This window comes from Lissotriton vulgaris, chromosome 10, assembly GCF_964263255.1.
Source record: "Lissotriton vulgaris chromosome 10, aLisVul1.2, whole genome shotgun sequence".
Lineage (NCBI taxonomy): Eukaryota > Metazoa > Chordata > Amphibia > Caudata > Salamandridae > Lissotriton > Lissotriton vulgaris.
In genome coordinates, this window is record NC_141698.1 from 1,078,674,588 (window position 1) to 1,078,689,169 (window position 14,582).

Sequence of the window (14,582 nt, forward strand, 5' to 3'; positions counted from 1 at the left end):
CAGCTTCTTGAGAGAGTACAGGATGACCCCTCACTTCACCACGGAAGCAGCTCCAGGAACGGCAACCATGGGCCGAGCAGTGAGCGACACGCTCCCACACCACCCAACCTGAATCCCGGCGTATGCCAGCGATGAGAAGACCCTAGCCAACAGGCGTCGCTCAAATGATCAAGCCAGCAGGTGGAGAGGAGCCAAAGAGTCGAATATCCAATTGCAAGATCAAGTTTATGTCAAAGATTGATATCCAGGAAGCAAGTTCAGGCTTCCCTTCGAACACAGACGATGGACTGTCACCCGCCGGACCGGCACGATGGTGACCGCCCAGAGAGGAGCTGAAACTGTCACCAGAGACTTATCATTCTTCAAGAAAGCGTACCCCGGAGCACCTCCATGCCCCGGACCTGAACCGGAAGGACTGCACCCGAGTCGACAGCGCGAAGACCAGGAAGCAGATCAGTGCCCGGAGGACGAGGAAGATCTGATGGACCGTAACACCCAATCCCTGCCTGCCACTCCCAGGGTTGACCTGCCCAACTCTCCCTCCTCCCGGGGGGAGCACAACACCCCCGAGCGCAGGTCCCCGGAGGTGGCCCTGTCCAGAGGCGGACAGTCCAGATATGGCCTGCGATGGAACCCAGCACCATCTTCTCAGCTGGCCGACTATCTGGTGTAACCATAAAGAACTGAGGCTGGCAGACTGGTAACAGATCCATCGTATGATTGTCTACTATGCTTTGATAAATTTTATTGTTTAATAAAGGTTGGAAGGAATGTAGTGTTCCGATGCGCGAGGTGGCATTCCAGCCTACCCACGCTGTCGGGAAGGGCGAGCGCTGACGCGTGACGTCAGACGCTCGCGGGTATAAAATAAAGGGCGTGGCCTCGGCTCGGCAGTCGGAGCCGCGTGTACAACCAAATTGCCGGCTCCTGTGATTATTAGCACGAGCGCGCTATTTGCATATATATCGTTAGATCAAACGCTACAGACTCGAGACATCACAATGCAGTGTCTGATGTCATAAGTGTTCCATTCCATTCCCGGGGTTTTGCTTCCGGTGCTGCAGTGAAGGCCTCCCATCTGGACATACCCTGGGCCTCGAGACATCACAATGCTGGGTCTGTGATGTCATAGGTGTTCTATTCCCACGATTCTGTTTCCGGTGCTACAGTGATTGTCTTTCCTCCCCACGTACCCGGGCAAATCATTGCAGGACCTGTGACGTCATAAGTGTTCCATTCACGGGTTTCCGCTTCCGGTGCTGCAGTGAAGCCACAGACGCTATAATGTATACTTATGTTCTACTTCATATTTCATCTCAATAAAGTATTCTAAACTCAAATACATTTTAGAGTTGACGTTTTTCTCAGTCGTTCAAAATAAATTATATTTTGGTCCCAACGCTCATCTTCACAACCTGTCTACCTAGATCTCCTTCGATTTAGATCTTAAAGGATTCTCTCTGGGCCACAACCATCTCTCTTTGTCTGACCTGTCCCTCAGGAATGTCTGGTAATGCTACCCCGCCCCTACCCTCGGCCCCCCTCCTTTCAAGAAGTGTACATATAGATGGTCTAGATCTTAGGAAAACAAAATATGAAAACTCTCAAACTGTGATGCTTTACCCCGGTGACAGAAAGGGCGAGTCTCTCCTCTGGGCGTCGTAGTTCGAACCGTACCCAGTGTCGGTGGATGCCTCAATAGACCCTAGGGCTTCTGGAGACGTGGGTCTGGGGTGGTTGGTGGCACTCAAGGCGACGTCTGGCCACTTCTCCTCTACTTCCGGGGTGCCCTCCTGTGACCTGTCGGCCTCTAGCTGTCCCCTATGTCAGGTGTTCCTATTGGCACACCGTCACCCTCCCCTAAAGGACATTCCTGAATCTAGCATTCTCCCACATGTTTACTTAAAATTACTAATTCGTCTATTTGGGGGACCCCCAAAGCTTTTGGATCGAGCAAATATACACCCAGGTACAGACCTGATCATTTTCAGAAAGTGTAAAGTTACTTCAAAAATTAGTTTCACAAAAGCTTAGCTCTATTCCCCATACTTCCATATTTCTTCTCTGTACACTTCCCTCGTTGCACTCTAATGTAGCTTCTATGCGCTATCGTTCTCAGCTGCTCAGAGTGAAGTATCTCTTTCTTAGGACCCTAACAGGCAGTATGATCGTTCACCTCCCCCCTTCACGGTCTATGGAGTAGATTATCCGAGCTCTTTCGTGGTTTGACAACATGTTGATGTCCCTGTACACGTGGTTAAAATATGGGGCACGTGTCACTGTGTTCCTATTACCCTCTGCATTTCACACACTCATCTTTTGCTGCTCTTTAGAACTAAACCACAATCTTATGTTCACCGAAGAGAGAGCGCACACTTCCATGAACTCATTAAAATAATAGGGCTTTCCGTTCAAGGCATATAAGCTGAAACACGTGTTCGCCATCCCTGGCTTCAGGAGACAGTACCTTTATAATTAATGTTGAAATTAATTTGCTATAATCTCCTTTAATCACTTTAACTTGTCGTTTGGGGGGAATAACTCTTACATTTTTCCTTGGCTGCTAACAAATAATTCCGAGTTACTGTGATTTTTTTGCTCCTGACCCTTACTGCTGGCAATCTCTATTTTCCAGCTTATGCTATGTGTATTTGTTAAGCGCACTATCACCTGCGAGGGTATCCTGGCTCTGAGCAGGAGTGTGTGCCTGACCCTGCCTCGGGCCGGTTGGTTAATTCAAAAGCCCAGTCTTCGTCATCTCGCAGAAAATCAAGAAGAGTGAAGGGGGCTCTGACGTGGAGTGGAAGGCCGTTCCACACTTTAAGAGCAATGTAAGGGAACACCGGTCCCCCTGATCTGGTTCAGTGTGGGATGTGTGCAAGAAGGCGTCCTGCGGAGTGGAGGTGTCTGGATGTTTAGTTGAAGGAGAAGTGATAGTTCAGGGAGGTGGCTTTGTATGTTTGAGGAGTTTGAATCGAGTGCCTGTATCGTGAGCCAGCGGAGTTCCCCCAGGTGTGGTGTGATTCGAGTTCTGTGTGGGAGGTTGAGGATGAGTGGCTGCCATGTTCTGGGTGGTTTGCAGTCTTCTAGGGAGTTGCCTGGTGATCCCAGCGTAGAGGATGTTCCTATCATCCAACTTGCTGGTTATTCGGGTGCGAGTGACAGCTCCTGTCAACGAGTTAGGCAACTAGGGCCAGATGTAGGTAAAAGCAGTTCAACGAGTCCTTAATAGCGATTTTTAGGGAATCGCTAATAAAGACACGCAAAATGCCATGTAGGTAGGAATCGCAATCATGTTTGCGATTCCTACACATTCCTTATTTGCGACTCGCAATAAGACATGGCTTCCCATTCATTCCTATGGACCAAGAGGCCCTTAGGAATGAATGGGAATTGCGTGCGCAATTTCAAGGGTGCCAGGGATCCAAAAGGACACCATGTTGCACCCCCGAATTGTGCATATGTGGCGCACATACATGCCACGCACATACATGCCGTGCACATACATGCCCTAAGGGCATGTATGTGTGCCACATGGCACTTTAAAAAAGCAAAAAAGTGCTTTTTTAAAGGAAATCGCAACTTACCACCAACTTGAAGTTGGTGGTAATTTGCAATTCCTTAATGCATTATCGCAATTTGCGAAGCCTACTAGCATAGCATTTAGGGAATCGCAAATTGCGATTTTCTAAATGCTTGTGCAAAATGAGGAATCGCAAATTTTGCGATTCCTTATTTTGCAAGTAGGTATTTGCCTACCTACATAGCACTCAGCTAAATTGCGATTGCAAATGCTGATATTCTGCGAATTTCAGCGTTTGCAATCGCGGTTTCGCTTGCTACATCTGGCCCTATGTCTTTTTTGGTCACAGAGGAGCAGCAATGGCCCATGTCTGGCAGCCCCGCCTCTTTATTCCGTGACTTGCATTACAGTCCACGAATCAATGGTCCGACACTGGTAACAGGAAACCCTACCTCCCCACTTACAGCCGCATCGGCTGAAGGCCCCACCTTGCTGGGAGGTGGTGCCCAGATACCCCAAGCACCCTCACTGGAACCCATTTCAACGCAAAAGCAAGCGTTGTTACTGGTGTATATTTTGATGACGAATTTGCTATAACAATCTGTTTTTTTTATTTTCCTGGCTACTTTCTAAGTTGTCAGTGAGAACCGACAGAGAAGCAGAGGGAAAATAACAGAGCGACTTCAGACCCAAACAGGAGACACCAACTGAGCCCTGCAGGATGCAAAGTTGTGAGCTTGAGCACACACATATCTCTGCAGCAGGCGTTCAGGCCGCTGAGCTATACTCTCGTTGCGACACCCTTGTCTGAAGAGCTAGCTTCTGGATACCACCTCTGCCTGCGGCAGAGGCACCAGACTTGGCTAGTCAAGTGCTCCTTGCGCTCTCCGACCCTCCACAGTGACCGGTAAACTCACCCGTCTCAAGGTGGACGGCAGAGCTGGGGGCGCTGAGCCCCACAGACACCAGCCGGCGCAGGATGTCTAAGGTGAGCACCAGCAGTGAGGTTAAAGTCTTTGCATGCGACCAGTGTTGGAGTAGTAACAGGTTTCACTGTTACCCTTATCAGTTGCATTGGTGCCCCGCGTCATCAGCCTCGCGAATGACCGAAGGCTAAATGCGTTAACCCTCTGAGCTACTAGACTAATTCCAATCACTTACAATAAACTAACTACTAACCCTCAATTCTGCAGCAGCATGCTGCCCGACGTAAAGCGCTACAACAGCCCGACGCAAAGCGCTACAATAGCTCATATGGGGTCGTGAGTGCTATATAAATGCTAATACAATACAAAATATAGCCCCTATTAATAGTAATACCATACCACTCAGGATTGGGCAGTTAATTGTATGTCCTACAGGCTGAAAAATAATTCCCTTTTGCTGCTGGACACTCGTACACGAGTCAAAAGGGCTAGAGGTCATGTCCAACGCCCAGTACTGTGCCAGTCCACAGCAAAAAAATTAATAAAAATGAACTGATCATGAAAGTTACATAGCAACTAAAGAGATCTGTCGCATAGTGCTGTAGTTCACATCGACCTACGTACCATGGAGAACAAGGGGCAGGAACCAGCTTGGTGGACAATGATCATAAGAAATACCATAAATGTACCCGCAGAGCTGCTCGAAGCTGCCAGCTTAATGAAGACCACAGACTGCGCGCCTGTCTCTCACACGTCTTCATCCATCACACTGTTAAGCACTGCATCCCATAACACAAAAACATCATCTCCGGGGTCCTCAAGCACAACACAGAAACACTCCCCGCACAGGATCAAAACAAGACAGCACACTGCCCACCACACATCGTACACGGTGCAGCATCTCAACCGTGCAAGCAAGCACTCTGGGGCCCCACACAAGGGGTAGTAAGCGCAGTATAAATATTCCAGCACAATATGAGCTTGCATGTGTGATCACAGAGATTGTGACCAGGGCTTCAATGAGGCAAGATAAACCAGTCATTACAGGAAGCCACCACTAGGTGGCGCTAAATCACAAGAAATCAAATGAGTTATTTTTATTTTTTATATGGGCCTATAAGGAGCGCCCCTTTGACAATATGCTGTATTGTCTTGAGCACCGAAGTTCCTTGCACAGTCCCTGGGTGTAAAAACTACAAAGCAAGTCCTTTTTTGTTTGTTTGCCCTGTGTATAATAAGCAAAGACATGTAATAAATCATGTTAGCAGAAGAATCAAGGGATCTGAAAAAGCTTTGTTTTTGGTACCATTTAAAATGTGCCTAGAACACAATACCTCTGTATGGAAGGTACGTACGCAGGTTTTGTTTGTAACGCACTAGCCAATTAGACTGCAAAGCACTCTTTAGAATCAAAGACAAAGATGCAGTCGATGAGTGACAGGAGGGGTAGCTGGGTTTTAAGAGGGGAAAGTCGTGGTACTACGTCATGTTATGTTATGTTATGTTATATTTATTTTTGTATAGCGCATGGCTACTCAAAAAGAGTGTCCCGGCGCTTTAAGTAAGGAGAACTACAGCACAATAACATAACACAGTAAAAGACAGAAGACAAGAAACAGAAAGAGATAACAACGGGACGGCCTACTGGGTAAACAGCCAAGTTTTGAGGCCTTTCCTGAAAGCAAGAAGACTGGTGGCTCCCCGGAGTGTGAGCGGCAGTGAGTTCCACAACTGTGGCGCCAGCAATCCAAAGGAGCGGCCTCCCAGGCCTTTACAGGCCTTTACATGAAGGTGCCTCGTTCCATCCACCCTACAGCTAGGGGCTCTCCTAAAGGCCTTGTATGGCCCCTTCTTCAGCCTTCTCTGCACCTGTGCTCTGGAGAGCAGATGAACCCGTCTATGATGATTCCAGGAGAGTTCTACGTTGGATTCCTGCCTTCAGCTCATCTTCATTGTCCACACCGAATTGCATTGTGGTACTTGTAGTCGTTCCCCCCTCTCAAAGCATGGCAAGACTGCGTTCAAGAGGTGAACTCATTTACAGAGCCTAGCTCAGCCCTGGTCAGTGACCACACAGCATCGGTGTCGGTGTCCCCAGTTCTTGTAACATTGTGTTTGCCCTTCACTTTTGTCGCCTGTATGTTGTGCCCCCTCCTTGTTCCCAGGATCCAGTGCTCGAGTTGGGGACGTTCCCCGTGTAACATTCCGGCAAACACTCTCTTTCAATCCTTCCGTTTCCTCAGGTCACCCAGTTATCACCGTGCAATTAACTGCTTAAAAGGGAAAGTTATCAATTCTTTAAAACATACAGAGTGGGCTGAAACTCCTCCAACAGGTTTATTTCTCTCCCATCTCATGCTATTGGCTGACTGGTATATCACTCCGCCTCCTGTGGAAAGTTTGAGTTGCAATGCATGAGGGAGTATTTTACATGTCTACACTGCAGCCACTGATGGCCCAGCTGGCCTCAGGCACAGGTCTGACTGCCATACTGTAGACCATCAGCATCGGATGTGTCACTCCCAATGGCAGGCCCGTTTAATAAACCTTCGAATGGTCCAGTCTTTAGAGAACGAGAGCAGGTACCACTCGAAGATGCTGAGGCCGAAAAAGAAGAATCTTTCTCTGGACCATCGGGTGACGGAAGCTCAAAGAGACGACCAACCGAACCTGGCTGCCCAGGTGCAGACCCCCATCAAAGTGTAATCAAGCTCGGCCACTGGATGGTGGCAACCCCATCTGAGGTGGCGGGAACTTGGGTTCCGGGTGACTGTCGTGGCCAAGAATGAGGAACTTGTCTCACTGGCTCTGAGCCGCATTAGGGTGTACTCATCCAGGCCTGGGCGGGGAAAAGACCCGACTGAAGGGCATGCTGCAACTCAGACCGAGGCGGACTGAACCAAAGGAAGAGCCGGGGTGTCCACAGCCTCCGCTCCAATGACTTAATAAGCATTTACAATGCAACGGTCTCGCCTTTGCAAAAGTTATAGCTATTGGCATTGTAAATGACAAAATTTTTATTTATGTGTTGGTTTTGGAAACAGATAAATAAATGGCATGGTCATTTACAATGCCAACAGCTCAATCTCTCGCAAATGCGAGACCTATTGGATTTGCAATGCTATAGGTGGCTTCTTTACGCAAGTTTGAGATATTGACATTGCAAATAACGCGTTTTATTTATGTTTCAAAAACACACACACAGCCACACACACACAGCCACACACACACACAGAGCCACACACACACAGAGCCACACACACACACACACACACAGAGGCACATACAGAACACACACACAGACCCGCACACACACAGAGCCACACACACACAGAGCCACACACACACACACACACACAGAGCCACACACACACACACAGAGCCACACACACACACACAGAGCTACACACAGAGCCACACACACAGAGCCACACACACAGAGCCACACACACATACACAGAGCCACACACACATACACAGAGCCACACACACATACACAGAGCCACACACACGTACACAGAGCCACAGAGCCACACACACACACAGAGCCACACACACAGAGCCACACACACAGAGCCACACACACACACAGAGCCACACACACACACAGAGCCACACACCATCTGGTCGTCAGGTAGTCATAGCCGGGAAGAAGCTACTTTTCCCAATGCAATGGAGGGAAGGAGCACCCCTCACAGCAGCTTCAGGCCTTGGCAACATTCCTGAAAGGCTCCAAGGCTCAGTGCATGCTCTTCGCCCTCCGCTCAGTCTGGGCGCGCGGCTTGGCTCCAGCAGCTGCAACGTCACTGTGCACCGCCAGGCCGTGTCACTACGGGCGGGCGGGGAGGGAGGAGGGCGAGGAAGCTACCTGCGCAGGGGTTCATGCGGCACCAGGGAGGGGAGACACGACTGGGCCTGTCGCCCGTGACTCAACAAATAGAGGCATGCCCACCTGTGCCAGTCAGAGAGCTAACCGTCCTCATAAGTACTGGAATAGCCAACACAGGCCCGCTTGCGCAAACAGCCCCTGTAATCGTGGGGGCCACAGAACCCATACACACCTGTGCCAACCACACATCTGCCGAGAATGCCTTGCACTGTAAGCATACATATGCACACACATCAGGGGTAGCTCTCGATCTACACATAATTATTATGTTTGACGTTAGCCAAGACCTTTTTCTTTTACTAAAAGGTTTGTTAATTTACAAGTCCTTGGGGTGCAAATGGCGATTTCGAGAAGAGAGCGAACACCGTCATACGGACATAATCCCGTTTCAAAATGGCAATTGGTGCTGGAAGAGGCGAAGAAGGGGAGGGAGAGATCGCGCCAGCTCGGGTTGACTTGCTGCTGACTTAACAGGTTTCTTATCTTCTTTATGGGGCCATCTGGACCCATAAAGAAGATAAGAAACCTTTTACGCCAGCAGTAAGTCAAGCAAGCCAGTCTGAAAAGGACGGGGCTTACAGAGAAAGAAGAACGTCACTAGGACCTCTTCTCCAATGGCTGGCCACCGTTTTGCATGAACGGAAAAGAGGGGCAGGGCTTAACCTCGCTAGTGAAAACTTACTGAATATCATTAAATCTCGCCAGCTCGACTGCCCATGTGCATGCCGAGACCTAAAAAGGGTAATAAGAGTAGCGGCTGGGTGAGGGGGGTAGGGAATTACCCTGTTGAACCCCGGAGGAAACAAGAGTGGACGTGAAGTGGAACGGGGAGAGCAAAGGACATGGAGCACCCCTCAGATCATGGGGCTCGTCCTGGGTACAGGTGCGCTTGAGAGCACTTCCAGCATCCTAACAGCTCAAAAAAATGGAAAGCAAGTGGACCAATCCCAGCAGCTGCACAAACCACACCTCCCACTCATGCGTGTGAGTACCTCGCTCTTAAAGAGGTACAGCACCCAGGAGCGGTACTGTTACAAATAGCGGTTAGCCAGGGGTATGAAGGAGGGTGTAAGTCTGGATTTGAAAGGTTTTCTCTTTATATGAGAGAGGGACAGATCTGCAAAACATGTGGTGCTGTGAGGGGTGAGCACAACACGATCACCATGTTTAGGATGGGGCGGCGGTGAACAGGCTTACCGGGTATGCAAACCTGGTACCGCAAAGCAAAAGAAAATGCTTCCTTTTACCTTGAACTTTTGCTGCTCTCATTTATGCACACGCTGCACTTCCTGCCATGTTCTGATGTCACTTCCTCTTCCAGCGGTGGAGGATAGTTTACAAAACAGAGTGCAACCCACATAAAGAAACTGCTCACAAAATGTTCAAATAAAGTTGAACTACTACCTCTCTTATTTACAACCTCCACAATTCTGACCCCATACTATACTACCCCAATGATTTTATACAACAAGATGTTTGTAAGGCGTCATGTGTCTCAAATACTTCAACGCTATGCATGTGCCTAAATGCTTTGCTGGTAATTCACCAAAAAACGTGCTTTCAATGGAAATACAGAAGTGCAGGTACTCAGTATGTAGAGTAGCTGTTATCTCGTGAGAAGTGCAGATACTCAGTATGGCGAGTACCTGTTATCTCCTGAGAAGTGCAGGTGCTCAGTACGTAGAGTACCGGTTTGCTCCTAACAAGTGCCAGCACTCTTCCATTAAATGTATTGAAACTGTGCTGAGAAGTGCAGGTACTCAGTATGCCAGGTACCTGTTTGCTCCTGAGAAGTGCAGGTACTCAGTATGCCGAGTACCTGTTTGCTCCTGAGAGTGCCAGCACTCTTTCATTAAATGTATTGTGACTATGCTGAGAAGTGCTGCTACTCCGTAGGTAGAGTACCAGTTTACTAATAAGGGCCGATACTCTCCACATTGTGTGTATTCGAGCAGATCTGACAATTGCAGGTCCTCTTCCTTTCAAATTAAAGTACCGGTACTCAGTACCAGAGAGCACCTGCCCATTTAAAGCACTGACCACAAACACATTTGCCCGACCTACAGAACTCAATTGTTAAAACAGGTTGCCATGAAATATTCTATACGTGTCTAAATTTACTGAAATAAAGGCTACGCAGAGACCAAAATAATTATTTTTTTGAAGCATTTTGTCTCATCTTAAGCAGCGAATGGTGGGCTTCGTACCTTTGGTGGCTTGAAGGGGTATTCTGGCGTGAAGGCGATGTCAAGGAAGAAGACCCCTCCTTCGTAGACGGAGCCGGGAGGTCCGAGGATGGTCGACCGCCACTCGTAGATGTTGTCGCCTTTTGGACCCGCGCTGGAAAAGAAAATACAATTAATTACTGAGAGTTTCATAAAGCATCACAGGTTCACGCACACGGACGTCAATTCATCAAAACGCCAGGAGCAGCGAAACTGAGTCATACAATCTTTGACCCCCTCCCTTCACCGATGACATCATAATGGTGACCCTGTGTCCCGTGCTGGGCCTCTCAGATGCCTCATATCCACAGCTGAGGGGCCAGGGAAAGGAAGGGAGTGAAAACGAGAGGACAGGGCGCTTAGAGCACTGTTATTGTTTACTGCTGTCACTGAGACTGTGGTAGCAAGAGCCCCGAGGGGAAAACGAGGCGTAGGGCTGGGCCTGCCATGGGCGAGCTGGGCCCAGGGCGCCAATATTCAGAGGGGCGCAGCAAGGAGCTGCCTGGTTTTAATGTCATTCAAATAGCAGCTCCTACATCGCCGTTGGTCTCAATGGGGCCCGTTGAAGACCTTGTAATCAGCCCTTAATGCACCTCAGCGTAATTGTTAGCACCCCATCAACCCCCACCCTCCTTCCCTCACACCTGCTGCTGTTACACCACAGCAACTCCCCCTCCACAACATACATCAAATGTTCTTTCCGGTTTAGGGCCGGCCCCGAAGTAGGGAATGGTACGCCTCTGCCAAGTAATTATCAGGCCTGGGCGGTAAATTCCGTTGCGCTCCCGGAATTTGGGTAATTTTGCTTCGTGGAATTTTTTGCTTGTTCGCGCTTTCAAAATGCATGTTTGCAAGATATTTGTCCCCGAGCACGCAAACAGCGTTCGCGAACAGGAAAAAATCATCGCGAACGGTCTGAACAAGCAATTCGTTGTGTTCACAGAACTTTTGCGTGCTCGCGGAGATTTTTTATTGTTTCGCGGAGCTTTGAGTGGCGCGACTACACAAATTCTGCCCACCCCATGTAATTATACACTCCTGGGGCTTTTTGTGTGAAACGTTAACCGCATCACCATTCACAAAAACAAACAATGGAGCTGCCCCATCATGCAACCGTTGATTAGTTTAATTATATTAATGGAAGTTAACACGAAGGCCACTATAATTAGGCAGTTTTAAGGCTGCGGCATTTTCTTCAAAATTATTGACGTATTTGCCACATAATCTATCACCTTCGGCGTAATCTGCAGATTTTACAGAAAAAAAACATTCTAGCTCAAACTCATCAAAAGTTATCTAAAAACATGGCGGCGACACATGTTCCTGTACAGTGGAAAGAACTTCACAAAGTTGACTGTTCATCTTTCAGTAACGCAATGCTGTATTTGGGTATTAAACCGGTACTATAAAGTGATATATATTTCCAAAGCGAGTTACCATGTGTGAAACTGACAACCTAATGAAGTAATACTATCTCAAAATGAGCCTTGTTAGACCAGGAAGTTTTTTTTTTTTTTTTTGCAGCTTTATTTAATTAACTCGCCGCATAATTTGGTCCTCAGGTGTATAATTTCAGTGCACCCCTGGGTAGCACACGTCACAACCGCCAGACGGACAGACAACAGACAAAAAAAAAATCTAAAGTTCATATCCACTTTTTCTCAAAAGCGCCGGAATGAAGCTGGTTCTTAATCACTTTCCATTTCAGTCCAAACAGGAGCTCGCGCGCGGTCAAATGCTGATCTGACCACCATGACAACATCTGCTGAAGTGGGAAAGCCGAGATTAGATCTCGAGCCTTGCATTTCCGCAGCCCACAGCAATCAATACATCTCTCAGGAACAAGCAGTGCTCTGTGAGCCAGCATGGAAAGCACACAGCCCTGCAGCCAAATCTGCTATCAGAGTCAGCAAAGGTCAGTAAGAATATGCACAGCTATCTTCCTATGAGGCAGCTCGGTTGGTTGTACACCTGCAGCAAAAATCTGTGTGTATCTTCAGGTCACCGGCTTGAAGGACCAATCCAGTGTTTCATCTTTGGAACAAGGACCCAACTGATTGGACTAAAACAGGCCATTCTCGAAGAGCCACTAGCTACTTTGGCCACTTGCAGAGCACCCGGGTCAGAGGAAGTATGGGTCCCCCTCCTTCTGGAGGTCGCCTTCCTGCAGGGCCGGTCAGCAGAGATCCTGGGGACCCTCCGGAGGGCCACTCAGCAGATCCATCCTTTACTGCCTCCCAGAGGGTGCACGTGTAAGGGGGAGGGAAGGCAGCATGGACGCCACTGACCCTGGAGAAACATGTCTTGGTCCCTGGGGCGCCAACCGAGATCAGAGGTCCACGAGTCCATCTCTGCCGTAGGGGTCAGCGGTCTCTTTCAGCTCTGCATTGCTCTGGTGTCCCTCCCCCCAGGTCCTGACTGTTCTCAAACTTCTCTCCCTTGTGCAGGAGTTTTTAGCGGGGATGGTAAAGTTCTAGAATAGGAGGCATCTCTGTCCCACCCTAATGTGACCAGTCACTCCACTCAGGTCTCAACCCTTCTGTACAGCATTTTGGGAATTTTCAAGAAGGCGCCTCAGGCGGTCTTATCTGAGAGCCTAAGCCCCGCCCTAACTGCCATAACGTCGAGTTCCTTCCCTCCAAAAGCTCATGGGGCAGCCCCTCGTGTGCCGGGCTCAGCGGTCTGGCTACTCTCGCAGCATTCCAATCCTGGAACTACCACTTCTGCCTACTTCCCGTCCCCTTCCCGATTTGCAAAAAGTGGCAAAATCAGAGCCTTGCTAGAATTCAAACTCTCAAACGTGTCCCAACATAATCAGGGAGACTATTATCAGAGCTCTGATATAATGAGAAAAATGCAAGAATTGTTACCTCATGGCCTGGCGCCAAAAGGCAAAAGTGAATTTCTTTGTTGCAGGGCGTGATGATTTGTGATGCATCACGTGTCCCTTGGACAAGTAGATATTCTGTAAAATTACACACCCGGATGACAGGGAGTAAAGACAGACATCCTAGAGTAACTGAAGTGGTCAGATGTGTCTGTCACCTGAGCACGAGACTCAGAGCAGTGCCTGAAGGCTGCGTGTCTGTAAGCAGGTGACACTAATAGTGCAAACAGTGTGGGTCACTTGGCACACAATAAAAACGGTGCAGTGTTCACAGCCTGTGTGTGCCCACTAAAAGCAGACTGACGCCTTCGTATGCAGAGGCTGCAGAAAGCAGGGAAATGTGCGGTGGACTGGTTTGGTAGGTTTAAAAATTAACATCTGATGATTTAAAGAGTCTCGCAGGAAGAACCAACTCGGAGTGCCTCCTGGGAAGTTGAGGAGTGTAGTTGGGCTCAGAGTGCGCCTAACCTTCTTTAACCCTAGATGGCAGGAAGTAGTGCAGACTTGTAGGTTTTATCGCTCCTAAGCATTTAGCTTCGTTTAGGAGGTGAGCCGCGACGCTCAGAGCGATGTGTGAAAGGTGTTTGTTACCTGAGAAAGGGAGGCCCCGTATGTCCTAGACAGAGTGCTTTGCTTACGAATCCCAAGCCAGCACAGCCCTTTATTTCAACATATAAAGCAATGTAGTGATAGATAGTGCAGTGTTTATAGTCTGTCCCTGTGTTCGGATGCGGAGCACACAATACAAATAGTGCAGAACGTTCACACTTTGGCTTGTCAGATACAGTGCACAGTTTTTTAACCTCGTCTAGGTGCATACATATAGTGTAGCTCTTCGAGGCGACCTTTGTCTAGGGTTGTGCTTAGTACATGATGCAAGGTGCAGAGATTACTAAGCACGTTGGTGTTCTGGTTACAGGTGTAGTAATTCCAGACTGAAGCAAGCATGATGTAAACGTTACAGTCTGTCACCGTGCACAGCTGCCTGTGACACAGATACTGTGCAACATTTACAGATGGGGTTCTGGCTGAGATGAGCAGGATAAAAATATTACAATATTTACAGTCTTGCCCTATGCCCGGCTGTACTAAGCACATGATACAAACACAGTATTTACAGTCTGCCCTGCAC

At 48.6% G+C, this 14,582-nt stretch overlaps 1 protein-coding gene across 2 annotated transcripts in view; it reads right to left on the minus strand.

Annotated features, from left to right (window-relative positions):
* Positions 1 to 14,582, minus strand: part of LOC147689342 (ubiquitin-conjugating enzyme E2 E1-like) — a 400,187-nt gene that overhangs the window by 19,945 nt on the left and 365,660 nt on the right. For both annotated transcript variants that reach the window (XM_086942148.1, XM_086942149.1), the window contains exon 4: positions 10,546 to 10,678. In XM_086942148.1, the coding sequence (XP_086798274.1) occupies positions 10,546 to 10,678 (133 nt within the window). The remainder of the gene's footprint in view (positions 1 to 10,545; positions 10,679 to 14,582) is intronic.